The sequence below is a fragment of the Arthroderma uncinatum genome (genome assembly GCF_011692745.1).
Source record: "Arthroderma uncinatum strain CBS 119779 chromosome Unknown scaffold2, whole genome shotgun sequence".
NCBI classification, from domain to species: domain Eukaryota; kingdom Fungi; phylum Ascomycota; class Eurotiomycetes; order Onygenales; family Arthrodermataceae; genus Arthroderma; species Arthroderma uncinatum.
In genome coordinates this window covers 1741093-1768074 of record NW_022983864.1, presented here as the reverse complement: position 1 = coordinate 1768074, position 26982 = coordinate 1741093, and the positions used below count along the sequence as shown (strand labels likewise).

The 26982-nt window shown below is 49.1% G+C and overlaps 9 protein-coding genes across 9 annotated transcripts; 5 read left to right on the top strand and 4 right to left on the bottom strand.

Moving 5' to 3' along the window:
* Nucleotides 1-4260: 4260 nt before the first annotated feature.
* Nucleotides 4261-5635, top strand: GIQ15_02491 (O-methyltransferase; the record flags this gene model as incomplete). The annotated part of the gene is made up of 3 exons (XM_033549908.1): nt 4261-4477; nt 4540-4860; nt 4926-5635. The coding sequence occupies 3 exons, from the start codon at nt 4261-4263 to the stop codon at nt 5633-5635; spliced, it is 1248 nt and encodes a 415-aa protein (XP_033407069.1).
* A 264-nt stretch (nt 5636-5899) lies between these two features.
* On the bottom strand, nt 5900-7132 carry GIQ15_02490 (uncharacterized protein; the record flags this gene model as incomplete). The annotated part of the gene is made up of 4 exons (XM_033549907.1): nt 5900-6190; nt 6236-6450; nt 6509-6644; nt 6701-7132. 4 exons carry the CDS (start codon nt 7130-7132, stop codon nt 5900-5902), a joined length of 1074 nt encoding a protein of 357 aa, XP_033407068.1.
* A 1975-nt stretch (nt 7133-9107) lies between these two features.
* GIQ15_02489 (uracil permease) lies at nt 9108-10956 on the top strand (the record flags this gene model as incomplete). Its single annotated transcript, XM_033549906.1, has 4 exons — nt 9108-9311; nt 9475-9757; nt 10001-10276; nt 10328-10956. 4 exons carry the CDS (start codon nt 9108-9110, stop codon nt 10954-10956), a joined length of 1392 nt encoding a protein of 463 aa, XP_033407067.1.
* A 1132-nt stretch (nt 10957-12088) lies between these two features.
* Nucleotides 12089-16936, top strand: GIQ15_02488 (nonribosomal peptide synthetase; the record flags this gene model as incomplete). Its single annotated transcript, XM_033549905.1, has 2 exons — nt 12089-14560; nt 14627-16936. The coding sequence occupies 2 exons, from the start codon at nt 12089-12091 to the stop codon at nt 16934-16936; spliced, it is 4782 nt and encodes a 1593-aa protein (XP_033407066.1).
* Nucleotides 16937-18477: 1541 nt separating this feature from the next.
* Nucleotides 18478-20254, top strand: GIQ15_02487 (uncharacterized protein; the record flags this gene model as incomplete). Its single annotated transcript, XM_033549904.1, has 10 exons — nt 18478-18512; nt 18591-18713; nt 18791-18913; nt 18991-19113; nt 19392-19423; nt 19469-19514; nt 19576-19698; nt 19961-20083; nt 20148-20183; nt 20227-20254. 10 exons carry the CDS (start codon nt 18478-18480, stop codon nt 20252-20254), a joined length of 792 nt encoding a protein of 263 aa, XP_033407065.1.
* A 637-nt stretch (nt 20255-20891) lies between these two features.
* On the bottom strand, nt 20892-22312 carry GIQ15_02486 (uncharacterized protein; the record flags this gene model as incomplete). The annotated part of the gene is made up of 3 exons (XM_033549903.1): nt 20892-21792; nt 21857-22016; nt 22084-22312. The coding sequence occupies 3 exons, from the start codon at nt 22310-22312 to the stop codon at nt 20892-20894; spliced, it is 1290 nt and encodes a 429-aa protein (XP_033407064.1).
* Nucleotides 22313-22556: 244 nt separating this feature from the next.
* Nucleotides 22557-24213, top strand: GIQ15_02485 (cytochrome P450 oxidoreductase GliC; the record flags this gene model as incomplete). The annotated part of the gene is made up of 3 exons (XM_033549902.1): nt 22557-22682; nt 22735-22922; nt 22989-24213. 3 exons carry the CDS (start codon nt 22557-22559, stop codon nt 24211-24213), a joined length of 1539 nt encoding a protein of 512 aa, XP_033407063.1.
* A 290-nt stretch (nt 24214-24503) lies between these two features.
* On the bottom strand, nt 24504-25395 carry GIQ15_02484 (uncharacterized protein; the record flags this gene model as incomplete). Its single annotated transcript, XM_033549901.1, has 4 exons — nt 24504-24759; nt 24810-24893; nt 24947-25253; nt 25320-25395. 4 exons carry the CDS (start codon nt 25393-25395, stop codon nt 24504-24506), a joined length of 723 nt encoding a protein of 240 aa, XP_033407062.1.
* Nucleotides 25396-25580: 185 nt separating this feature from the next.
* On the bottom strand, nt 25581-26932 carry GIQ15_02483 (uncharacterized protein; the record flags this gene model as incomplete). Its single annotated transcript, XM_033549900.1, has 2 exons — nt 25581-26614; nt 26668-26932. 2 exons carry the CDS (start codon nt 26930-26932, stop codon nt 25581-25583), a joined length of 1299 nt encoding a protein of 432 aa, XP_033407061.1.
* Nucleotides 26933-26982: the final 50 nt, after the last annotated feature.

Genomic DNA, 26982 nt, shown 5'->3' with positions numbered 1-26982 from the left:
AGGAGACGGGAGTTTGTCGCAAATGGCGAAGGATCAACTTTTGTTGATAGGTACCGCACCTGGGCTTGTGCGCCAGGAAGCTTCTTATCCAATTTCTTGGTGATTTTAATAAAGCCTCTGCGATTTACCTCGCCGTACCATTGCAGTTTACGCAACTGACCGCGAAGCTCCAGGAGTGCTGCTAACAAGTCCTCAGTGTCTTCAGCATCCAGGCGTGGCAGTGCGGCCGTCGGATGACCGAACCGGTCCTTCAGAAGTTTCAAGCGGCGAGAGCAGTCAGAAAACTTCTTGTTATAAAAAGTATCAACATCCTCGAGATTTCGATCAAGGGTGTAGAAGAAGCCTGTTGTAATCTTAATACCAACTTATATACCATGGAAACAAAAATCTAAACTTACCAGCCAAATCGGGATCATTGCCCAATTTTTTCGCGCTGACAGCTGACTTTATCAGTTTCTTCAACGCTTTATATTTGATATAGGATGAGCTCCATTCCGGAACCATGTTCCGGGGTAGGTTGCGACCGAACTTCATTTTGGAAATTCGCGCCTGTCAATAGCCCTTGGCAGGTAGTTTAAAAATGTGTTCCTCTGTTTAGGAATTGTCCCTTCTCGGGGTTTAAGGTATCCCTTCGAAAGACGTCTGAATATAGACGTATCAGGCGTCCGGCGTAAAGACGGTATGGAAAGAACGACGATTCTGTAAGAATGTTCGAGATATGACGTGCAAAGAAAAGCCAAAATCTAAGCAGCAGATCCGCGCAAACGGACCCGGGAAGAAATAGAAGCCATGTTGAGTGGTTGAGACGGCATTGGGGGGCGTAGGAGTAGAGATATGTTGGTGCGTGTGTACTGGTAAACCACCGTGCTCCAAAGCTGTATCTCAGATATTCGCAACTGATTCGTCCGTGTGTATGTCTCGTTCAAGCCAACGGTCTCAGGGGCTCTCTTGTGGCAATGCTATGCTTCCGTGCGGTATACTATCGAAAATGGTAATAGTCGAGCTATTGAAACTGTTAGTCACTACTCTTTCGTGATCAACAAAACATATTCTATCTGCCTCGGTATTCAAGCGCCCCCGGGCACTCAGCCCAGAGGGAATCAGGTAAACAGGAGAGTGACGAGCTTACTGTCTGCTCGATTCTCGAGGATATGTCTGGTGTCTGTGAGTCCCAGAGTAATAGATAACCCCGTGGCGCAAAGCAAGTACGAGGCGGTGAGTAAACGCTTGGTACCTCCACGGGAGCTTCGTATCCCAGGCCGCGGAGTGACGACTGGCTGAGACTGCTTGAGTGAAGGAAGAAGAGGAAGACGACGCAGACAACGGGGATTCTCGAAAGTCTTATGGCGAAGAGGCGTGTAGTGATGATTTCCCAGCTTGGCTAGGGGCAGTTACCGGCCCAGCGAAGGTTAACGTGGAACAAAGTGGGAAAGCTTGACAAGACAACTTCATCCACCGCGACCATATAACAACTATCGCCCGAGATATCTATCTCTCTTTCTCTCTTTCTCTCTTTCTCTTGTTTCTTGTACGAAGACTGCTCGGATCGACTTTTACGGCTGCCTTCGATTTTATCTACGACAGGCCAGGATCTATAACGATGTACTGACGGAGTATGTCCACGATATATCCCAAGCTCTGTGGGTGCCACAATCCCGACATGGACGATGATCCGCTGGTCGAAAGCAAACGACGTGACTGGAGCTGCACATCTGTATGGCCCTGCGACCCTTGTTGCCATCGCCAGGGCACCCTAGAAGAACAGAGATTTTCCGGAGTGGTTCATTGTGAAGCATAGTATCCACCGCAGAGGAACCTGAGGATACGAGGGAGACAGCAATATTTGGTAGGTATTGGGAAGTAGCTCGAGGTAGCTTCTGATACCTCCAATGCAAGGGTCACGATTGACCACATTCATGGTGTCGAGCTACGTCATTGCACTTCCGTCTCACTAATACTTCGAGAACATATATAGGCATGAGGACAAGCGTCTCCTATGCACGGAGAGGCTCGGAGCCGAGTTATGTCGTGAAAGGACCTAGCTACGAGTTTGTCAAACTTCTACTCGGTCAGTTATCGAATGCTGCCGTTGAACCCGTTGCTGGAACCCCGGAGATACAGGCATGTACAATGGCCAATGCTTGCGGGATACTCATGCAGCTGGTCGGGCCAACCTTACAGGGATCACTAAGCAGGCGTTGTTAGCCTCTAACGTTTCAAGCCCGCAAATCACGAAGCAAAACGGAAAAGGAGATTTCGCTGGTGTTTCGAGAAGACCGCGAAGGAACCAGGCTTGGCTCACAAGGCTGGCACATTAACCACTCTACGACAGTTTCTAGATTTTCTTCCTAAGCTAATAATCCTGAGTACAGATATGCTTGCTGGGTAGCAATGCGACCGGAACGAGAATGAGCATGCTAACGATAACATATAAAGGGAGATAAAGTTACATTAACAGCGGACAAGAGTACGGAATATAATATTCAAATTTGCATATTGCTACTCTGCACATTGGGGAAGTAGCCTCGGCCTGGGAAAAAGCTCCGCCAACATGAATAAACACAGACTGACCACCAGCAGTCCCACTGCAAAGAAAAACACAGATTGCCCTGGAAAGACTGCTTGCCACGTACCCAAGAAGAAAGGAGATGCTAGCCCCCCGATACTCTCCATAAAGGTGAGTGATGAGATGGCCTGCGAAGCATCTGGCATGAAGGAGACAAAGTGACTCTTGAAAAACGCCGGGACGGCCAACCCGGCAGCCGAAACAGCAACCGCCAGATATAGCTGGATGGCGCTGTTTACCTGCGTCATTGCAATCAGGGCGGTCATTTGAATAACGACTGCTCCTAAAACCGTGTTTCGGTCTGCATTACTGCTTGCAGTCGCGGGGAGACACCGAACCTGCTGACGTCGCCATCCTAGTCGAGACCCTAACCTCACAACATAAGGAATAATGTATACCTTGACCAGAATCTGGAAGGCGGCGCAGGCAGCCGCGGTTGAAACCAGCAGGCCATTCTCCGAGCTGCCAAAATGGAACCGAATAGATGCAAACACTATTATGACGGGGAACAAATGGCCTTGGACGGCCGTGTACAAGAGCAGCGAAAGGCCATATGGGATGACTTTGCGGTTCTCATAGAACGGTCGTAAAGGAGACAAGAGAACCATGAGCCTAGACTTATGCGATGCCACCTTAGGGGCTGGCGGCTGACTATCCAGGTCAGACGATAAATACTTGACCGGTGGCTTCTGCACGAAGACAACCAAGTATACCATCGTTATAGCGAATATGGCCAGTGCGGTTGTGAAGCTGGCTGTATAGTTCTTGAATATGGTGACTGCAAATGGTCCCACCGCGGTCCCAAGCATATACAGCGCCAATGACGCTGCGATGAGGCGAGAGGTTTCCGGAGCTGATGGAGAGTCCGTCGAAACATAAATGGTGTTGAGGTTGAAATGGAGAAGGTTGTCCGATGCGATGCCTTCAAAAAGGCGGCCCGATACCGCGATAGGGACACTACGGAGGCTCACTGTTCCAGGCCTAAAATCAGCACGGTTCTATGGATTTATTTTCCAAGGAGCTCGGGATATTCTACCTCCTAAGACCAGACACAAAACACTAGCTGCTCGGCACACAATCCACAGGGCGAGACCAGCTTTCAACTGTGTCTTTACCAGATGCTCCAGAGGCCCGAGGATCAGGATTGCCACTGTATGTGCGATTCCGTTTGCGATTGCGACCACTGCAGCATAGGCGCTCTGCTCGGCATCCTTGCAGGCAGTCGGGTCGGCGCAGAGCAAATCCGCATAGGCGTAGATGGTTGTCGCTATAGTGGCTGCCATGCCCAGAGAGGCAAACAAGGAGATAGGAAGGACCTGATATGATACAACATGATCTTGGTGGGTATCATTTGGCTCGTCGATTGAAGATTGGGGTTCGTAGCCAGATTCTGGCTGAGGCAGTAACGGCGCCCTCTCGTTATCTGAATTAGCCATGACTTTGGCACCGCGGTCGTAATGCCCTCACGTCTTGCTTTCACGAACATAAAAAGAATTATCACGATATAATGTTCGATTGCAATGACTAGAGTTGGATTTAAGATGTCTTCGGCGACCGGGCGCTGCTGGCGGAGGCCGGCCACCACTTAAGAAGTCATTCTAGTTAAGGCGCCCATTCACGCTCAAATCTAGGTACGTTGTATCGTTACCTACTATCGAGAAAGAAATTGTGATTGTCCGAGATATTTTTTTGTCATGTTGAAATCGCTAGCACAGCTGGAGACTGCTCTCCAGGCAGTTGTGGAGGAATCCAAACAACACGACAACGCCGCATCTCTTGCATCTCTTCGAAGAGTCGATCAAGCATGCGATCCAGAACTGACGGCGACAGCAAGCCGTATAGTTGATTTAGCAAATAAGGTCATTCAGTCTCTTGAACCAGCCCACTTGGCCCTCGCTGACCATTTGTTCGGTAAGCCCGACGAACAACCTCCTCTTTTACAAACACCACTCGGGTACTGATGTAATATTAAGCATATCAACACACGCAGTGTCTGGCTGGTGCTGTGGAGTTGCGAATTCCGGATCACCTTGCTGCTGGTCCCCAGAAGCTGGATCAGCTGGCAAAAATCAGCCAAGCACGCCCTGATCGGCTGCGTCAGGTCCTCCGACTGTTGTACAATGACGGCATCTTCGAGTATGATTCGGATACCGACTCCGTGAGGAACAATGAAGCATCTGAAATGCTGCAGCAAGACCACTGGACGCAATGGCACCGCTGGGCTAGTGTTTGTAGTCGAGAGTTCTATGAGATGGCTCAGGGGCTTCCAAAGGCGCTCGCACAGGGAGTCACTCGTGAGTATTACACTCATACGTAGGCCCATATGTCAATTCAGCCATCAGACTAATATTAATGATAGGCTCTCCGGCTCAGATGCATTACGACACAGACGAGAGCATGTTCGGCTACCTGGAGCGCAATGGAACCATGGTCCGCCTCAGAGAATGTATGGGGGCAACAGCCATGGCCCAAACTCCTGGCATGATCTCCGCTTACCCATGGGGTGAGCTTTCAGGGACTACCCTGATCGATCTTGGGGGTGGCGATGGTTCCCTGATAGCAGCACTGCTTCGAGCATTCCCTACCATCCAAGGAGGGGTCTTTGATACGCCTCGTGTGCTCCCATTTCTCCAGGATGCCTTCCACACGCCGAAGGGAAAGTATGCCGATGTTGGTTCCCGTATCTCCCCTGAAAGACTAATTGCAGGTGACTTTTTGACTGAAGTCGTACCCGCGGAAGCCTATGTAATGCGCTGGTGCTTACACGACTGGAACGATGAGCAGTCTTGCAAGATTCTACGGAATATCCGCAAGAGTATCATTGCTGGACCAATTAGTCGACTTGTGATATTAGAATCCGTCTTGGCCGACGGTAGATGTGGCCGGATGTCTCGAATAGGCGATATCAATGTCATGGTTACTGCTGAGCATGGCCAGGAGCGAACCGAGAGCGAATGGAGGCATCTGGCTGGCTGTACAGGCTGGGACGTGGCCAGTGTCACCTCCCTACCAGGCGCCTGGCCCTCTGCCATAGACTTACGGCCAGCAGCTGGTTGGGAAAATTGCTGAAGCTACTAGGGGATAGAATCATGATTAGTGGTTGATATAACGCTATGTTGGATATGCTACACATTAGACAAACTATATACATCTTTTACTGCTCTTCAAATACCTTGATTCTATATTATTGTAAAATAGAAGAGTACGAGCGAGATATCCAGTATAAAAAAAGGAATAATATAGAGAAGTACAAAGTAGAATCAGGTAATGGGGTAGATTTTATTACAGCTAGATCAATGAATATATATACTAGTTATGTCTCATACTAAATTTCTAAGTACAGCTGTATGTCGTGGGCTTACCCGACTCCGAACTTCTAAATATGGCATCAATCATGCGGTAACGAATCACTGCGTCATCTAGGGTGACTATGCGAGTCATATCATTTTCCATCCAGGCCTGATACTCTGCTCCCTGCACCGTGGTGGTCTCCAGATGGATCTCCTGCCACTCTGCCGCGCCCCCTGAGCCAGTAGCCGTCTGGAACAATCGGGGAGGGATAGCATGAATCATCAAACTCGGGCCTTCCATCTTCAAAGACCCTTTCTCCCCTGTCACGATCCACTGGCACAGATTAGGGGTAGTTGCGGGATGTGAATACATACACACGGAAGTAGGGATGTTTTGGTCTCCCATTCTTCCGTGAAGCGTGAACGTGTCTGGAGCATCGTTGAACTGGCCAGTCTTTGCGTTCCCTTGGGCATCTTTTAGAACTGGTTTTGGGAACTGCATGCTTGTTTGAGCATGGATAGTGGTGAACTCTCCGAGAAGGAAGACCATGGTGTCGATGAGATGGCCTCCAGCAATCGTCACAATGTTCGCTCCTAGGTATAAAATTAGTTTGTCATTCAATGATCGAGCTGCTTAACGTGCTAAACATACCATTTGCTTTATCATGAGAATGCCTCTTATCAGCGTGGAATTTCATGAATAGGTCATCGGTCACTAGTAGACTGGTACCGAGGATTCGGCCCAAAGTCCCGGATTCAATAATTTCCTTCATCTGAAGTAGAATTCCCTGGTCAGAAATACGAGTCGACTAATTGATAAGTGGAAAGGAGAGCACGAGTTCACCTTCAGAACCTGTGGTGCGAGCCTAGTCTGCAAGCCCACCATGCTCTTCACCTGCTGCTCACGAGCTCGCTGTGCCAGAGCTTCAGCTTCAGCAAGGTTAGAAGCAAAGGGCCACTCAACATAGACATCCTTTCCTGCGTTGATAGCAGCCATTGCAAGCTCAGCGCGACGAGGTACCTTTACTGATACCACCACTAGGTCAACCTCTGGGTCTTTAGCTAGTGTGTTAACATTGTGATACCCTTTATCCTGCGGCAGCCCGTGAGCGATCGCGGCGGCGACGGCTTTCTCGGCTGATGACATAGATAGCGCAACAATCTCATAGTTTTCACTCAATGCTGTAGTTGTCAGGGGCAGCTTGTGGATGAAGTTGGTGCAATGGCTGGGGTCCGCCGACAGGCCAACGATTCCAAGACGGATACGTTTCGCCATTATGAGGAATTGGTCGTGGAATTTCTAGAAGTATTAATGAAATATCGTTGGTATCGCCTGCATGATGCGACATTTCCTCTGCCTCTAATAGCGAATTGTTTTGGGTGTTGCCAGGCACCGATATCAAGACCTTCGGCCCCCGAAGAATGAAGGATGCATCGACTTCCGACGAGCTCCAGCCTGTTCTGGCTTCCTTATGATGCATGTGTACTCCGTATATTGTGCCGCAAATCCATCTTTGCAAGCGTCTTGATGGGAGATCCTGAGTCAAAATTAGTTACAATATCGGTTGCAGTTTAGTGGAAGTGTACTCCGTAGCTTTGCGTCTTTTCTATCCCACTAGGGGAAGCGTCATTCATTCACCATTTCCAGCGGCTACATACTACTCAGGGCTACTAAAATCTGTTTTCGCATCGCAGCTGAAAATGACAGACCTTGCACCATACGGTGCTTCATTCTTCGAGCAGTTCTCGGTCTATCGTGTCTCTACTCTCGTTCGCTTCCTCCTTTTCCCTTCCTTTTACAGACCGGACTTTTGTTCTCGCGGAGACCGACGGATTTAGGTCACGTGGAAGGCCGTGTACAAAAATATCAAGTCGTTCGTCTATCTCATCTCATTTGATACATACCCTTCGGAGCTCGCAAATAAGTAATCAAGATGGACAGGACTTGCGAATCAAGACTGTTGCCATCCCAGGCGTAAGTGCGATAATTGCTTTTGCCAAGTGATATAGTTATTTAACCCTGACCAGACGGCGAATAATGTCAAATCTGCCACCCCCTCTCATGACTCTGTCAGACATACAAGGCGAACTACAACAAGTGGAAGACAATCAACCCGTCAACCAGCCATTTAAATTTTCCCAGTTTTCTTTACTCCCTCAAGAGCTTCAAAACATGATATGGCAGCACTGTATTCCGGCTCCCTACCTCATTCAAATAAATCTTATTGGAGACGATAACCGGCCTTCAACCTTCCACCTCTGGGGTATCGATCCCCCACAAGCACTATATATCTGCAGAGAGTCTCGCCGAGAAGCCCTTTCTATCTACAAGCCTCAACTTATGATCTCTACTTGTAGCGTTAAGGAAAGGCCAATACTCTGTCTCGCCCCAGATACCATCTTTCTAAAACCCAAAGAACCAATTATTTATATATTTTCAAAGAAATCATTACAACCTATTAATTTTCAACCGTATTCAGAGGTCGACTCGGTAGTCGCGGGGAGGAACATTGCAGTGGATACAGTGGAATGTGAGAACTGGCCACCGCAAGAGAATGAACTACCCCGGAGACGGCCTGTATCAATTATTCAGGGCTATCGTCTACGGCACCAGCGGCTGATGGCTACATCAAAATTACAGGGGGGTTAACTAGATTCATTTGCTTTCCTTTTACCTGGAAGTAAATGATGGGAGATAATTATCTATATAGGTAAAACAAAGTCACCAACTCCTGTGGATATTTATAAACTTCAGTCCGCTGCATCTCTCTGCCTAAATACCGTTGGCTCTTATTATTCTTATTATAGCTGCGGTTGCTATATATTTTGGAGCTGAATCTCTATAAGATATCTTACCACCTTGCACACTATTAAAATAGTATAAATAGTGTGCGCTACCTTGGGCGATAATCGCAGGTTATCTCATTACTTAGTAAAATATATTACTTACGTGAATAAAATAGAAACCATTTAATCATCAAATTAATTAATCGCCTATATGGTATCTAAATCACGAAATTCCTACAAGGAAATATTGATGTGCCGTTAATCATGGTCTTCGGCCACCGACGAACGAAGGATGCGTCGATGCCGCCTCAGCCTTAACTACCACGTTTTTTTTCTTCCATTTATGATCTCATTTCTTTTTCTTGTCAGACGGTTTCGGGTATAATCTACGGCCTGGCTTGCAGAATTACAGAAATATTTTGTTGGTTCAAGTACATACAGTGTCTGCGACACGTCCTGGAAACATGTTGGACCGCTTCCATGCCGCGATAAAGCTCTCCTCCCAAAGCAAAACAGCAGTTTCAGTCTGGATCAATGACGATATCCGCCCTCTCCCACCGTCTCGTCGCACTTGGTCGACCCTCACCTTTGTCGGGTGGTGGTCAGTCTGGCAGCTCAGTCTCACCAATTGGCAGCTGGGCGCGGCGCTGGTGGCATCCTCGTTATCAGTATGGCAGACAATGATAGCAGTGATACTGGGGAGAATCATCGCGGCGATCGTGGCAGTTATGATAGGATATATTGGGGCGGAATGGCACATTGGGTTTCCTGTATACTCACGGGTTATCTGGGGTATTTTTGTAAGCATCCTGACCTTACCTCTCATATCAGCTCCCCTACCTAACCACCAATCTCATTGATCAGGGCGCAATAGTCCCAACCGTGATACGGATCGGGCTCACGATTGTCGGTTTCGCCTTTCAGTCGTACACTGGCGGACTTTGTGTGTCGGCGATCCTGGCAGCCATATTCCCTTCCTTCCATCATATGCAGAATACCTTGCCAGAATCAGCACACGTAACTACACAGCAGATCATTGGATGGGCCCTCTTCAATATTATTTCCATTCCGATGCTCTATCGTCGACCTGAAAGAAGTGAAAAGGTGATGATCGGTATGAATATATTATCCTTCGCGTCGCTATTAGGGATAATGATATGGTCCCTGTCTTATGCAAACGGAGCGGGAGACTTGATTCATCAATCCTCGAAGCTTCAAGGGAGCACTGCTTTGGGTTTTGGTATCTTGCAGGGCACCACTACAGTAGTAGGAACCGTCTCTATCGCACTCAGTAGGTGGTCACTATACCTTATAGCTCCCTGATTGCATCCAGAGCTACACTGACAGCGGAATACAGCCAGCCAAATGGATTTTTCTCGATTCGCCCGAAAACCCAGTGATCAGGTCTTTGGGCAGTGGTTCACATTTATCATAATCGGATCCATCATGCCGCTCTTTGGTTGCTTGACCTCCTCGGCGACGCAGGCTATATACGGCGAGCCTCTCTGGAACCCTCCCACGATCCTGGCCATGTGGCTACAGAGAGATTATAGTTCGACATCTCGAGCGGCTGCCTTCTTCGCCGGGGTAGGGTTGGTCAGTTCTCAGCTAGCATTGACTGTCGTTGATAACGGTGAGTTTCACCCTAACAACGTAACTCGTATCCTCTGACGATTTGATGTAGGATATTCCGTGGGGATGGACCTATCTGGTCTGCTGCCAAAATACATCAACATCCGGCGTGGATGCTACGTCGGACTTATACTCGGGATGGCACTTTGCCCATGGGAGTTACTTGCTTCTGCATCGACATTTGTCAGCGTCATCTCCTCGTTCTCAATATTCATGGCTCCATTTTGCGGAATTCACATAAGTGATTACTGGATTGTTCGTCAGCGACGCCTCAAGCTCTCGGATCTCTATCACTGCCAACCTGATGGTATTTATTACTACACCCTGGGTGTTAATTGGCGGAGTGTGGTTCCATGGCTGGTGGGGTGGGTACCGCTGCTCCCAGGATTCATACACAGTATAAATCCCACTACCCAGATGCCTATAGGAGTCGATCGACTGTATGCGCTTGGCTTCCCGTACGGACTTTTATCATCCATGGCGATCCACACCCTTATAAATAAGGCATTCCCGCCGCGCGGACTGGGAGAGATTGACCAAAATGATATATTTGGCACATTCACTGCAGCAGAAGCAGCCAAATTAGGAATAAATGCGGCGAATGCAGGCGGAGATAGTGATGGTACGTCGGTACGAGAGTCAAGTCTTGAGACCAGCGAAGTTGTGGCTGGAAAAGTTTAGGGAGGCCTCCGTCTGTGGGCTTGAATAAAATAATGTTGTATATACCGTATATTGTACGTCCTAGCCATGGTGATGGTGGAAGAAGATAGTAAATAATAGACGTGATCGAGCTTTTTTTTAGTCACTAGCCCTCTGACTAGGCGCCGCGGGATTAGTGATACCACAAGGCGTATTCGCGGTAGCCGAAGATTAACGTGGGAAGAGAACGTTCCTAGGCTGCTTGAGTTGAATTTTGCATGAAAATCCAGTATTAAATGGCATTTGCATTCTCATGGCAATGTGTACAGAGTCACTGGTCGGTAGGATCATGCATTTACCACCAAGAGTAGCTGAGGTATGTATCGGTAGTGAGTAGAAAAATACCGTAATGCTAGGAGAGAGAAAGTTGTGTTCGCTGGCCGGGGGTTTTGAAGGATGGCTGAGCAGGTCGATATGAAGTTTCAACCTCATAGTGCGAATCTATCGTGCTGAGATGAATGTAGGGTTATGCATGGCAGAGGCCCATCCACCGGCGTCGTCATCTTCATCCCTTCTCATGGATTATTCTTCAGAGAATGTAAAGATGTACGTGTGGCACATTATGGGGCACATCCGAAAGAACGGGTGCTGGTCTACTGCCGTATCTTACAAAATATATGTTCAAGATGGATATCTCCGTCTTGAACAAAGCCGACTAACTGGGTATTTATCTGAGTCGTGACGCCGAGTTCCCAGTAATGAGTACATACATAGAATTGCAGTTTTACCCATAATTCTCTGCTATGATTCTCGGGGCTTAAGCTGTGGCAAAGTAGCTGAGTTGCAGTTTCTCAGGCTGAATTTGCTTGGACTCGTTCACAAAGACTTCCAGCCGGACGGAGACATAGAAAGACCTTTATTCAGACCTCTAGAATGTCAGCTATTAGTGGATCCGGGACTCAATGGCAGACGTTGGTGCCTTGGCTAACAATTGAGGCCGCCGATGGGTAAACTGCGCGACATCGGCTACCGAACGTCTTTCAGAAAATCCCGCGGCCTCCCCGGGATAGCGCACTCTCCACACCAGGCCGTTTATCTTTGCGCTATATATGTGAACGATAAGGCGCCATCAATGTAGCCTCAAGTTCATCATAACAGAAAGTCATAATTCGCGATGAGTATATCTCGACAACTGCTGCTGCAGCAGCTGGCGGCGGTTCTGGAGAGTGACCCCGAAACACTCAACATTGACGCCGGCTTTATAAAGAACGGAGGCAACTCCCTCAATGCTGTGGAGTTAGTGTCACGCTGCAGGAAATTCGGAATACCGTTGTCTGTGGCCCAGGTCCTCACATGTACCAATTTGAACTGCCTACTTGGAAACTCTCCATCAGCAACGAGCCCCAACCATGATCACCACACAACCCGATCATTGATTGACGACAGCGATGACGATTCACTGCCACATACGCCTTCGAGTGGAGGCTCTCCACGAGCCTCCACACCTATACCTGGTGAGGATATGTCGACGGCGAAATATGAAAAGGATAATACGATGAATATCCCTGAAACAATTCGTGGAAGTGTCCTCGACGAACACGCTACCGAGAACCTCAGTGAAATGCAAGCGTCCCTTCTCCACGGCTCCCTCAAGAACCCAGGGACCAACATTATCTATCACTATGAAACGTTCCTGACAAGCGTGATCCCGAAAATGAGAGAGGCGTGGAAATCCGTGATCGAAGCCGAACCGATTTTCCGAACATCCCTCATGTGCCAGCCTACTCCAGGGGAAGACCAGTTCGTTTGGACTGAAGTCACTGTCGACACTGAGATGGAGTATCAGAGACAACTACAAGCCGTTCACCTTCAACCATCCGCATCCTACTCTTTCAAAGTAGTCCATTGGCCTGGACAAAACCTTTCAACAAGCCGAAGCACAATTATTTGGGCTGTCCACCATGCTTTCATTGATGGGTATTCCGCAATGATTTTGTTTTGCAAAGTTCGCCGTGCCGTCGCAGGGCTTCCTGTTCCCTCCGGCCCTGGGCCATCATTCACAAAAGTCGACAAACACATTCGTTTGTGGCGCCAACAACACAAGGACGAAGGAGATAAGTACTGGAAGGCCCAGGCACCTCAACTTGAACAAGCCCAAGGGGACCTGTTGCTCCCTGCCCAACCAAACCAGGGAGACATGCCTTGTACTATCACACAGAGCGAGGAAATACACGTTGCGAGCAGCATCACAAAATCGCAATTGCAGTCAGTAGTCAGGGAGTTGGGGATAACTCCTGCTGCCTTCTACTATGCAGCATGGTCTTTAGTCCTCAGTGATTACGCTGACTCGGACAACGTCGTTTTCGGTGCAGTCCTGGCTGGAAGGAATCTCCCACTAGAGGGAATCGATGAGGTAGTGGGCCCGCTAGTCAACACTTTGCCCCTATGTGTCAGTCTTGATCGAAAAGCATTCGTCAAAGATTTTCTTCAAACTGTGTTTTCCAAGATTATGGAACTCGCGGAGTACCAATGGACCACACCTGACAATGGCTATACTAGAAGCTTCACATCGGCGATGGCTCTGCAAGTGCCGGAGCCCGAATGCCCAAAAGGAATATTGCCCATAGAGGCCCCATATACACGGCAAACCACAGATGTGCCACTTAGTATTAACGTTCAGCCAGATGGAGGTGCGCGGTTTGTCTACCACACGAATCACTATAGTCGACAAGATGTGACACGGATTGGGCACCATTATCAGCGCGCGATGCAGCTTCTTCTGCGACCACACCAGCCAGTAAAGGAATGTCTGCAGGGGATTCTCGGGTGTGCAGATCTCGAGACATTAATGACCTTCGGCAACTGTCATTCGACACTCACAACAGCAATGGCCGTCCAGGAGGACTTAGTAACGCTGTTTGAATCGGCGGCCTCAAAGGACTCAGCTGCAGTTGCAATTCGAAAAGGTGGTTCTGAAGTGACATATCAAGAGCTCGATACATACGCCAGCCGTATCGCGACCACACTAAAAAGTTATATCGGTCAAGGTGATGTCGTTTGTCTCCACGCGGACCGATCCATCAACTGGATTGTTGGTATGATGGGTGTCCTGAAAGCAGGTGCTGTCTACTGTGCAGTGGACGGTGGGCTTCCCCAAGAGGCGCGGGATATCATCTTCTCAGCGTCAGGAGCGAGGATGTTTTTGGTCCCTTCCCAGGCCGACCAAAAGTTCCGCCCAGCATCTTGCGAACATTTGCTTGTCTCTGAGCAGTTGATGAACGCCGACGAACTGCCACTAGCCTATCGTGATTCACCCCGGCCAGAAGCCAATGCTTATCTCTGCTTCACCTCTGGTTCCACGGGGAAGCCCAAGGGAGTTATGTGCAGCCACGAAGGGCTTGTCGCATTCCAGCGGGATTTGGAAGTACGGTTGTTTGCACAGCCAGGCCATCGCGTTGCTCAGATCATGTCAGTGGCTTTTGACGGCAGCATCCACGAAATATTTTCTGCACTCAGCTATGGAGCTACCCTTGTCCTGCAGAGTGGTGGGGATCCGTTTGCGCATCTGAGCGAGGTAGACTCGGCCATTCTGACGCCGTCAATGGCGCGTGTTCTGGATCCCAAGGACTATGACCAGTTGAGTTCTGTATGTTCGCTACCTTGAATCTGCTCATCGTAGGGGCTCTGTGTTGCTAACAGTGTTTTCTCTCAGGTTTACCTTGTAGGAGAACCCGTACCCCAGGCAGTGTGCGATCGTTGGTCACAGGAGAAAGCGCTGTACAACATGTACGGGCCAACTGAAGGCACCTGCGGCGCTACGATCAAGCGCTTATACCCTCATAAGGCGGTTACTATTGGGCCCCCTAATCCATCGACGCGATTGTACATTATGAACCGACACCATGAGCTGGTTCCACCTGGTGTTATCGGTGAGATTTATATCGCCGGAGTCCAAGTTGCGCGTCATTATATTGGAATGCCTAAGGAGACTGCCGAACGCTTTATTGCTGATCCCATCCGACGCATCGGAGAACGCATGTATAAGACCGGCGATAGGGGGTATTGGTCTAGTACTGGGGAGGTAGTTTGCCTCGGGCGAACAGATCGCCAGATCAAGCTCCGTGGATTTCGCCTTGATCTTGATGACCTGGAAGCTCGCATGGTACGCGCTGTCGCTGATGTAACTGCTGTTGCGGTTGCTAGGCAAGGGAATAATCTTGTCGCTGCCATTCTCCCTGCCACCGCCGATGTGGACGCCTTCGCAGCGCGGGTAGCGCAGGTACTGCCCCCATATGCGACGCCCCGTAAGATTTTCGCCTTAAGCGAGTTCCCAACCACCAAGGCCGGCAAGCGAGACTATCTGGCCCTGGCACGCATGAGTCTCCAAGCACCTACAGCGACCGGCCGGCCACTACGAGGTCACTTGGAAAAATTGGTCGGTGAAGCGTTTCGTGACGTGCTCCGGCTTAGGCCTGACGTCTCGCTAAACACGCATTCAAGTTTCCACGAACTAGGCGGCCATTCGCTTTTGCAACTACAGCTCACGATTCGCATAAGCCAAGCTGTAGGCCAGCAAATTCCACTGCGACTAATAGTGCAACATGATCGCATTGAGCATCTCGCAGCAGCCATTGAGAATAATGGACCGGGGCTGCCACGCCTCCTCGCCCGCAACGAGATGGTCCTTGGGGAATCGAACCTCTCCCCGATGGAGCTAGAGTGGTGGCACAAGTGTCAAGTGAACGAGAGCACATCAAGTTTCAACGTTAACTTCATAGCTATGCTAGATGACCAGCTAGTGGACCGAGCTCGACTAGCAGATGCTTGCAATGATGTGATGGCCCGTCACAGGATCTTGCGCTCGCGTTATATATTCTCCCGCTCATCAGGAAGAGTAATGCGACAGTATAGCCCGCTGGCACCACGAGTCCGGCTGGTCAAGAGCATCATAAACCCCTGGATAGAGATCAATCGACCGTTTGCGCTCGCAAGGTCTGCCCCAATTCGCGCCGTGATATCCAGGTCCCAATTCATCCTCACGATTAGCCACATCGTTGCGGATTTGACGACCCTGCAGGTTCTTCTTCGCGAAATATCTCAACGATATCACGAAAAATGCCTACCTCCGGTCCCACAGACTTATATGAACACCACTACTTGGGGTGTTAAGCCTACCCCTTGTGATCTAGCCTTCTGGTCAGATACACTGGATCAGCTACCACCTACAGCACATCTTCTGGGACACGAGGGGCATCGTCGCGGTTATCGCGGGAAGTCGGCCTTATGTGAGGTACCTTCCACCACCTATGCAGCGATGAAGAGTTTTCTGAGCCAGTCATCCATCACCGGTCAGCAGTTGGCGATTGCTGCAGTGGCGCTCTGTCTGGATAACCCTTCAGTCATGTCCGACACGGAGGACACAACTGACATCGTCTTGGGTATTCCGTATATCAATCGAAAGTCGCACGAAGAACTGGAAGTGGTGGGTCTCTTCCTCGAGCCGTTGCCCATCCGTATCAGATTCGGAAATGATAGGAATGCCATCGAACCCGATGCTTATCTCAGGACCGTGCAGGAGTCAGTGCAATCATCGGTGGGCCATTCCATACACTGGGACCAGCTGTTAGAGCACCTGCAGGTGCGAACATCCGCGCCGGACCATCCTCTATTCGAGACTGTGGTCACCTTCCATAGCCATAATCATTCAAACGGACTCGAGATATCGGCGCCTGGGTTTGAGACATGCTACACGTTCACGGACGGTGCCAAATTCCGGCTGCTCTGCGAATTCAGTGCGGTGTCGGAGGATAAGTTGGTGCTTCGAATGGAGTATGATACCGACTGCTTTTCAGCCGATGACATACAGCTGCTGCAGACACGCATCCCACTGGCACTCGCCCTTTTAGTGCAGGGAGCCCCCTATATGGCCATCCGGCAGAGAATGGCCAGCTTGCACGATACTCCTCCCGTCAAGGTGCTGCAGCCTGACACTGTATTTGGAGCTCCCCTCTCCGCGATCTAGGCGTCTCGCTCGCCTGAACCTAATGTATATATCCAAGCTTTGGCGTAGTCGCGTGGTCCGGTGATGTTAATTGTTTATTCCAGCCGTGTTGGGGCGAAATGACGCCCCTTGCTTTTCATTTGTCGTCTAGATAGCTGCAGTCGAGATAGAACGTCCTTTTGCCCGTTTTTGCTTGTTTTTTTTGCCATCGATAAGATCACGTGATATGCTATACAAGGCTGATCGTCCATGGATCTCGCTAAAGGACTTCGCCTACGAGAACAAACTAGTTACCTCGCCTGAAAGGATTAGACATTCACGCCTCGGGGGAAACTATTATTATCTGCATTAGCGGGAACTTTGCCTCGCTCCCGGAGCATGCTGGTTTGTCAATTCATACAGAGCTCGGCCTAACCGGTCGCGACCCAGCCAGCTGGCAAACCCAACATCGTGGATGGAATCTGGCTGGATATACGGAGTACTGAGTCGCCTAAATGGAGTTTCTATTTGATCAAGAGGCGCCACCGGCTTTGGAGGCTAGACTACTGGCTGTACCAAATTTTGAGTCTGTCACCTGGCTGATACGTGGAGTAATGATTCGTGTTAAGCCAACAAAGAGCTCAATATACTCTTCCAGCAGGATGTATAGTTAAGGGCTGGGACAAATAAGGCGATCCGAGCGGTTAGCTCGATGGCATAGGTTCGCCAAAAAAGAACATCTAGGTTCCCCAGAGAGCAGTGAATAAATAACCCAGTTCCTCCCCGTCCTGTTCATAAAATCTATAACCCCAAGTTCTCCTATAACAACGCAAACCAGATCCCCACGCCCAATTTCTGACAATGCGTTTATTCGGCGTCCTTCTCCTAGGTGAGTGATTGAACTCGAAAGCCATTTAGCAGAAGGTTGCTTTTTGGTTGTTAAGGCGGTTACTTACCATTACTTCTGCATATAGCCTCCGGGTTCTCTTCAGCACTTGCTGCCCCCCCCAGTCCGGGCAACAGTGAGTGTGCAAAGTGGTGTGCTTCCCACTTTGCCAATCCTGGAGCAAGCTGCACTTCGCTTGCTGCCAAGGGTAAAGGTCCCTGCTATGACTGCGGACCTGCAGCGTCACAGCCTCTCACAAAGTTATTGTGCAATGAGATATGCATTCCCAGTGATAATAAGAACTGTGGTGGTTGTGGAATAGTCGTATGTCCCTTATCCGTGCTAATAATAAGCATTGACCCCTACCTATGACCTCTCTCAAAACTAAGTTCTCCCCTGGAATTATAGTGCAGCGGTGGCAAAACTTGTCAGGGTAACCAATGTGTATGCCCTACTGGGTCGACTGATTGCAACGGAACCTGCAAGAGCCTAAAGGACGATAACGCCAATTGTGGTGCTTGTGGCACAGTTGTATGTCCCTTACCCATCTCAATATGCACTGATTCTTTATCGATGATCTGTATCGAGGCTAACTCCCCTGAATTATAGTGCGGCACCGGAAAAACCTGTCAAAATGGGCAGTGTCAATGTGCTGCTGGTACAAGTGATTGCAACGGAACCTGCAAGAACCTAAAGAATGATAACGCCAACTGTGGTACTTGTGGCACAGTTGTATGTCCCTTACCCATCTCAATATGCGCCGATCCCCTATCGATGATCTGTATCGAGGCTAATTCCCCTGAACTATAGTGTGGCACTGGAAAATCCTGTCAAAATGGAAAGTGTGGATGTGACGCTGGTACAAATGATTGCAACGGAACCTGCAAAAACCTTCAGACTGATAACGACAACTGTGGTACTTGTGGCACAGCCGTACGTACTATAACTCTCTTGTGAAGTGCTAATCTCAATCGGTGATTTGTATCGAGGCTAATTCCCCTGAACTATAGTGTGGCACTGGAAAATCCTGTCAAAATGGAAAGTGTGAATGTGACGCTGGTACAAATGATTGCAACGGAACCTGCAAAAACCTTCAGACTGATAACGACAACTGTGGTACTTGTGGCACAGCCGTACGTACTATAACTCTCTTGTGAAGTGCTAATCTCAATCGGTGATTTGTATCAAGGCTAATTCCCCTGAATTATAGTGTGGCACTGGAAAATCCTGTCAAAATGGAAAGTGTGAATGTGATGCTGGTACAAGTGATTGCAACGGAACCTGCAAAAACCTTCAGGCTGATAACGACAACTGTGGTACTTGTGGCACCGCCGTACGTACTATAACTCTCTTGTGAAGTGCTAATCTCAATCGGTGATTTGTATCGAGGCTAATCCCCCTGAATTATATATAGTGCGACACGGGAAAGACATGCCAGTTAGGGCAGTGTGTATGCAATAGCGGATTAACCAGCTGCTCTGGAACTTGCAAGAACCTCCAGGATGATAATGCCAGCTGTGGAACTTGTGGCACAGCGGTACGTTCATTACCTATCTTGAGAATTTATCATCTCAATCCACCATTTGTATGAAGGCTAACCATCCTGTATAGTGCGGCGGAGGAAAGACATGTCAGTCAGGGCAGTGCGTATGCGCCACCGGATTAACCAGTTGCTCTGGAGCTTGCAGGGATCTCCAGAATGATAATGCCAACTGCGGCCTTTGCGGAACAGTGGTACGTTTACCTGTTCTAAAAGCCTATGACTCTTACCATAGCTAATCTCTATGAACTATAGTGTGGTACCGGACAATCCTGCCAGGCTGGGAAATGCACCTGCCCCACCGGAGCAACTCTTTGCGCTGGGGCTTGCAAGAATGTGCAGAACGATAATAGCAACTGTGGTTCTTGCGGAACAGCGGTATGTCACAATCTCTTTAGGCGTATAAACCTAATATAACCCTTGCTATAACTAACCACTCCGTGTCATAGTGTCCCTCTGGAACAACTTGTATGAGTGGGACTTGTGCATGCAGTCCCGGAACAACCCTATGTGCTGGAACCTGCAAGAGTTTCCAGAGTGATAATAACAACTGTGGTGCCTGTGGAGTAGTGGTAGGTCGCCTATACTAGCTTATAAGCCTCTTCTACCCCTTACAATCGCTAACCTTTTTGACTTATAGTGTCCTTCGGGTAAAAACTGCCAGAATGGCCAATGCGTATGCCCTTCTGGATTGGCTTCGTGCGGCGGAACCTGTACGAATATACAGAATGACCGTAACAACTGTGGTGGTTGCGGAATATCCGTAAGTTTTCTATACAAGCTCATGACCCCATTGGAACTTAATTGCTAACCTCTCGAAACTATAGTGTCCATATGGACGATCCTGCGTTAGCAGTCAATGCGTGTGTGTCCCATCAGGTGGCCCATGTGACTTGAACAACCCAGGCGCGTGCTGCGGCCTAACGTGCACTAATTACAACCCACCAGCCCGTCCAAAGTGTGCCTAGAAAAAACATGAAGGGATACCATGGGTACATAAAGCTAGTCCACGTGTTATTAACGTATTAACTACCGTTACAAGTTTCATGTATTATGAAAATTTGTACTAATTTAATGAAAACCTCAAAGCATTGCTTCAAATGCTTAAAATTTATGAAGCTTTTTAATCCTTAATAGCCAACTCTTCGTTGTACATAGTAACCATTTAATATACTTTATGCTGAAGAGAATTAGACTAAATAAGAGGGTACAGAGAGGCCGGTCCTGAACTATACTGCGATGTCCCTATAAAGCAGCCACTGCCCTTGCATTGCAGCCAATCACGCTAACCCACTTAGCGCGCGGATAGGTCAAATTAACCTTAATTAAAGTTTAATACCCCTGCACTTTGAAACGCGTCTAACTTTCAGTCACCTGATGCTAAACGCGGGTTTGTTTGTAATCCACCGAAGAAAAAGGCGGATTGCTATTGGCTGAATTTGTTTAACGCAGTTTCCGCTTAATCCATTTTGTTTCTTTCATGATCTTTTCACTATTACTGTTAACTATATGGAGTACGATCGTTCAAAGGATAAATAATGTACGGAGTAACGAGATGGAATTGCGCGTGGCTACTTGAAGAATGGCTTAATATCGTCTTCTAGAGGTAGTATATGCTTCGAGTGGAGAGCGACTTTTTCCACGGCCGCCAGCACACGGAGGACGTTACCACCAATGACCCCTGCGAGATCATCTACGCCAACACCGCGATTGAGCAGTTCCTGAATAAGGTCGGGATACTTGGATACATCTTCCAGCCCGCGCATCCCCTGAGCCATTCCATCAAAGTCACTGCCCAGGCCGACGTGGCGGTACCCGATGAGATTGCCCACATACTGGATGTGGTCTGCAACATCTGGTAGGGATGCTTTATCCGCACTTTGGCAGTTGGTAAACTCGGGGTAGAAGGTGATCATGATGATTCCGTCGTTCTGCTGTAGCGTCTTCAGGATGTCATCTGGTACATTTCGCGAATGGGGACAGACGGTGTATGCCGATGAGTGTGAGTACATGACCGGCGCCCGAGACATGGCGAGGACTGCACGCTGCGTGGCAAAGCTCGTATGTGAGATATCTACTATCATCCCGAGTCGGTTCATCTCAGCAACAATGGCTTCCCCAGCCGACGAGAGCCCATTGTGTTGGGGCTCCGAGGGCGATTCGCTGTCAGCATAATGGTTGTGGCAGGTGTGTGTGAGCGTTGCGTATCGCACCCCGAGGCGATGATACATACGGAGCACACTGGCACTGGTTCCAATCTGGTGTAAGCCTTCGATGCCAAGCAGGCTGGAAACGCGTCCTGGGGAAGCACGGAAGTTGTGCATGACATCGGCCACCGACGAGGCAGGGATCAGACTCTTGGGGAAATGGTCGATCATCCTATGCACCAGATCGATTTGTTGGAACGTGTCCCGCACAATTTCATGGTAGAGATCCTCACTATCGTTTGCGGCGCTATATGGTTGCCGTGGGCTGCACCAGGTTAGTTAAGCCGAAATGCCTGTCCCCGCCTGGGGCGTTTTGTGGGCTGCCTTACCATTCGACATAGACACTCCAGAATTGCGCCCCCAGACGCCCCTGCTGTAGGCGTGGGAAGTCAACTTGGCCGTATAAGTGGCCCTGCTCGGTGAAGTTGGACTGGTAGATGTGGTCCTGATAATATGCTCGAGTCCAGATCGGAAAGTCGTTATGGCCATCTATGGTGCATCGTTGATTAGCCTGATCTATATTTTTGAGATTGTGGTAAAGAACTATTTGCCATACCAATTAGAGGAGCTTTTGCCAATACCTGTTCTAGGGGGCTTCGGTTCGATATGCAGCTGTTTGAAGCAGACGGGAATGTCCCCGATCGCAGGAGCAGGGATGCAGCTGACAATGCAGCAAATGTCAAGAGTGAAGCATAAGTGATTGTTCGTTTACGGCTTCGTTCGCCCACGACCAGTCCAGAATTGAGAGCCATCCGCTCAATATCAAATTTTTCGTCCATCTTCATAACTGGCTTGGTAGTCAACGTTATCTATCACCAGGGAATAATTGAACGAAAAGTAATATATGCAATGTCCTCTCGTATTGGGGCGATGTTGATGCCGGCCTCATCTTAACTAACGCTACGGAGACCGATGGAATCGCGGCTTCCGGGGAGTGACCGCTCGGCCTTTTGGTAAGTTACTATAGGTGTCACACAGCCGCCGCTGTTCGAACCATCCATTACTGCTGCTCAAGCAATTGGTACCGACATGATGGGCTACCTCACTACAGACGGGGCTTTGCCAATTCTCGCCGTGGCAGTGTCCCTCATTATCTTGACTACCTCACCACTGACCCGAAAATTTGCGAGCGGGGTCCTGTCCGTCTTTCTAGACGTAGGTATCCCAATGGTTTCACTTATATTATTTAATCTAATTTGTGACGCAGAAATACCTTCGTTGGCGCTACCCAATTCTGTCGGAAGATGGCAGGCGGCCTCTCCCTACTTGTCCATACCAGTGGCCAAATGGACAGGGAGACGTCGCCAAATTCCTCCAGGGCATCGAGAACTGTGACTTATGGGAAAAGGAACATGGAGAGATATACCGGATTTGGTCTGGGATGAAGTCTGAAGTGTAAGTGTAGCTGGCTCCTTTTATATTCGGCACAAGCTTTCCCTTCAGTGAGCTAACGGCGGCCAGTGTAATCACCCAACCACATCACCTCCAGGCCGTCTTCAGGGACTCCAACAAGCACGCCAAAGCAGAGAACAATAATTCTGGCTATCTCATGAGCGAACTCCTAGGCCAATGTGTTGGGCTTGTTAGTAGAGAACGCTGGCGAACCCTCCGCACCGTGACTGAGGTTCCTTTTCAGCATGATAGAACGGGCTCTTATGTTGACCTAGTCTTGCGCCATACGCAGCAGCATTTTGATCGACTGAATTCCACCGGTGACTTGAAGTATGGGCGCATTCATCCAGCCCAGGACTTGAAAATGCTTCCATTTTGGATAGTCGCCGAAATATTCTACGGTGAATGCGACGCTGATATGCGATCCGAGCTCCAGGAACTGTGTCTCATCCGTGAGGAGTTATTCAAACGGACGATTCAGGGTGGACTAGTCCGTTGGCATTGGTCACGATTTTTACCCACCCCGACGAACAGGGCACTCAGCGGGTTTAAGCGCCGTTGGAGAGCGTTCAATCAGCGTGCATATGAACGAGCCTGTCAGCAAAGCAACCGCGGTCTCCCTATCGTTGCTATGACCGAGGCAGCCAATTCCGGAATCATCTCCCTAGAGCAGCTCTACCAGACAATTGATGAGGCACTATTCGCAAATTTGGACGTGACGACTGGTGGGATCTCCTGGAACCTCGTCTTCCTAGCTAGCCATCCACAGATCCAGGAGCGCGTGCGATCCGAGATGCTAGCTGCCGAGAACCGTGACGCATATCTCCTATCTTCTTCAACCTTGCTCGCAGCGTGTGTGTCTGAATCCTCTCGCCTCAAGCCACTGGCAGCCTTCACCGTTGCACAATCTGCCCCAACTGACCGCACTGTTGGAGGTTACTGTATTCCGGCCGGAACAAACGTTGTGGTTGACACTTATGCCCTAAACATTCGCAATGAGTTCTGGGGCGAGGACCGCCAGCTCTACCGGCCAGATCGTTTCTTGAAACATCGTGCAACAGAACTGAGATACCAGTACTGGCGTTTTGGATTCGGGCCGCGACAGTGTATGGGTAAGTATGTGGCAGACTTGGTTATCAGGACTCTGTTGGCCCATTTGGCGATGCATTACGAGCTGGGCTGGTTGGAGCCTACAACCAAAGATGATAGCAAGTGGAAGAGAGATCTCGAATCGTGGATCACTCTTCCCGATATGCAGCTCAAGTGCGTGAGGAGGGAGAATGTGTCAATTTAGAGTGAACAATGAATTTATAAATAGATTTTGTCTAAATTTAGGCCACTAACCATGAGCGGCATAGAAAATATTAAATATTCAGGAACGAATAGCAGGTAACCTCGGAAATCGTTCGATGTTGTGGAGTTGGCCCTTTGATCCAGTTAACTAATCCGTCCAAGGCTTGATTGAATTTCTTTGTGTACTATCTACCTATAAAACTTCGACAAATTGTCAATTGAACACCAACAGGGTTTATATTTTTTTCTTTCTATTGAGCCTATATAAAGAGATACAACACTTCTTCTACACTAATGTCCCAAGGTGGGAGCCCGCTCCAGGACTCGCTTCACTGCAGGTCTACTCAACATCCGCTCACCCCAGCGCTGAATATGCGGCCAGTCCTTGACATCAACGCCTAGGAAGGTGAACATCCACGGCATCGCAAATGGGAAGTACGATAGATCCGCCACCGTTGGTCGGTCTTTCAGCGCGATGTAGTCCTGACCCGGCTCTTGCAATCTCTTCTCCAAGATATCCCATTGTCGGAGTGTATTCGCATGCATCCTATTCAATGGTTAGAAAGAGAATCGGCATATAATAGGCAAAAGGCTTACTTTTCAATAGTGCGAGGAAGTTCAACTGGGTTGGCCCTGGTGGGATATCCTCGCTTGAAATAAAGCCAGTATTTGGCTGTGGGCCTGTTCAGGAGTCAGATATACCATGTCATAGTGATATCAAGGGGACGACCTACCCCAGAGCAGCGGTCTGATAAGCTGTCCAAGAGAAGACGGCCCCCTTTTCAGCTGCAGTTCGGCCAGTCCAAGAACCGTCCGTGTCAAAACGATCGGTTAAATATTGCAGACAGGCGGTGCTTTCAAAGACAATGACCTTCTCCTTGGTGACTGGATCTTGGTCCTTGAGACAGGGGACCATTCTCTCTGGGTGCACGCTGTAGAACCATTCGTCACGAGTGTCGATGACGGAGAGGACGTGAGGGAATTTTAACTCCTCGGCCATAATAAGAGGCTTGATATAGTTGATATAGGAGGTTTGATCGGCTACAGGGTAGATCCAGATGTTATTATGAAAGCTGGGATAGAACATAGAATATTGGGTGAGCTCACCTTTGATGATGTATAGAATGACTCGGCCATCATACTCCATATCACCCATGACAACATCTCCGTTGGTGTCAGACATGTTGAACAGAATGATTTATTGCAGGGGAAGCTTGATGCTCAGATAAGGCTGTGAATTACTGATGTAGAAAGTTGATTCTGCGGGATTGCTGTGAGAAAGGAAATGAATATGCATATATTTATATCTAAATTTAAACAGTACTCTCTAAGCCATCACTACCCCTTCGGCCACCGGAACACCTTACACTATGCCTTCCAGTCCGCCCTCGGCCGGAGGTCGATAGCACAAACCCATGAGCGCCGCAACGGGTGGATCTTGGAGATTTCCCATCCAGAAGCAGCGGCAAGCTCCTGCCACTGCTCTTCTGAACGTTCTTGTCCGTTGGCGGTCATCATCATGTTGATATCACCGTATCTTGAGAGACGTCCAATTTGACCATCGGAAAGAATCGACTCCAAAACAACTAGACGACTAGCCGGTCCTGGGATCAAGGCAGCACGAATGCAGCGCAAGATAGTAATGACGTCCGGGTCTTTCCAGTCATGAAGCACCCATTTCATAGTATATACTTCAAATGAGGGTACGGACTTGAGGAAATCGCCCCCGATTAGGTTCTCACGAGGAACACGCTCTCTCAGGTCATAATAGGTGCCTTTAGGATCATGGAAGAGCGTGCAGGCGTGGTCGATGGTGCGAGGAAGATCAAGAATGGCCCCCTTCAAGTCAGGATACTCGCGAAGAAGAGACACGAGGAATCCGCCACCACCGCCGCCGACGTCTAGGACCGTCCGGGAGCCGAACTCATGCCATGGATAATCAGCGAGGATACCGGGTGCCTGAGCGATGGCACCGCCGCCGAGGGTTCTGTGAAGCCGTGGAAGCCAGCCCTGTGCCTGAAAGTAGGTGAACATGTCGTCCGTAGTATTAAAATTGATCTGCGCTCCCCATTTCTTTTCATCACGACGGATGGATTGGGGAATTCCTCTGGCGATATCGTAAAACTCATTGCCGTAGAGGTCAACCCAGTTATGCCATTGCGTCCAGTGGGTGGTATGGAGCAGAGCCGAGATGCGATTGTTGCGGTATCGATGGGATGCCGCATCGTATTCAAATATACGATTGTTGTGTAGGACGCGCAGGACCTGTTTCAATCTGTCTGGGTTTGCTTGACTGGCCTCGGCCAGCTCAGCTACAGTCATGCCCTGCTCATCTGCCTTTGCAAGAATGTCAACAAGGCCCAGCTCCACGGCGGCACATAGGCATTTAGTGCTGACATAGCCTAATCCAGTCAGTTTTTGGTTAAGATATAAAGACAAAGATAAGGGATAATACCGAGGAAGTGGTCGGCAAGGACTAGATGGCCAGGTTCTAGCAGCTGTTGGGTCTCATGGAGGACGTTGATCGCCTTGCCGGCAAGGATCTCCAAGGCAGGATCTGGCAGGTCTTTGTCTGTATGTAGCGCCTGCAGTAGCACCTTTTGGCCATTCTCTAGGAGAGCATTGCGGGTTGCTTCCACTTGGCTTATGAGCGTCTCCAAAGTAGACTGCAGAGTGGATCTTTCGACATCCGTCAGAGCTGAGTTTGTGATGGCGGCCATGATGATTTTCCGTGGTCTTTGATTGTTGAAGAATGAATGAATAATAATGC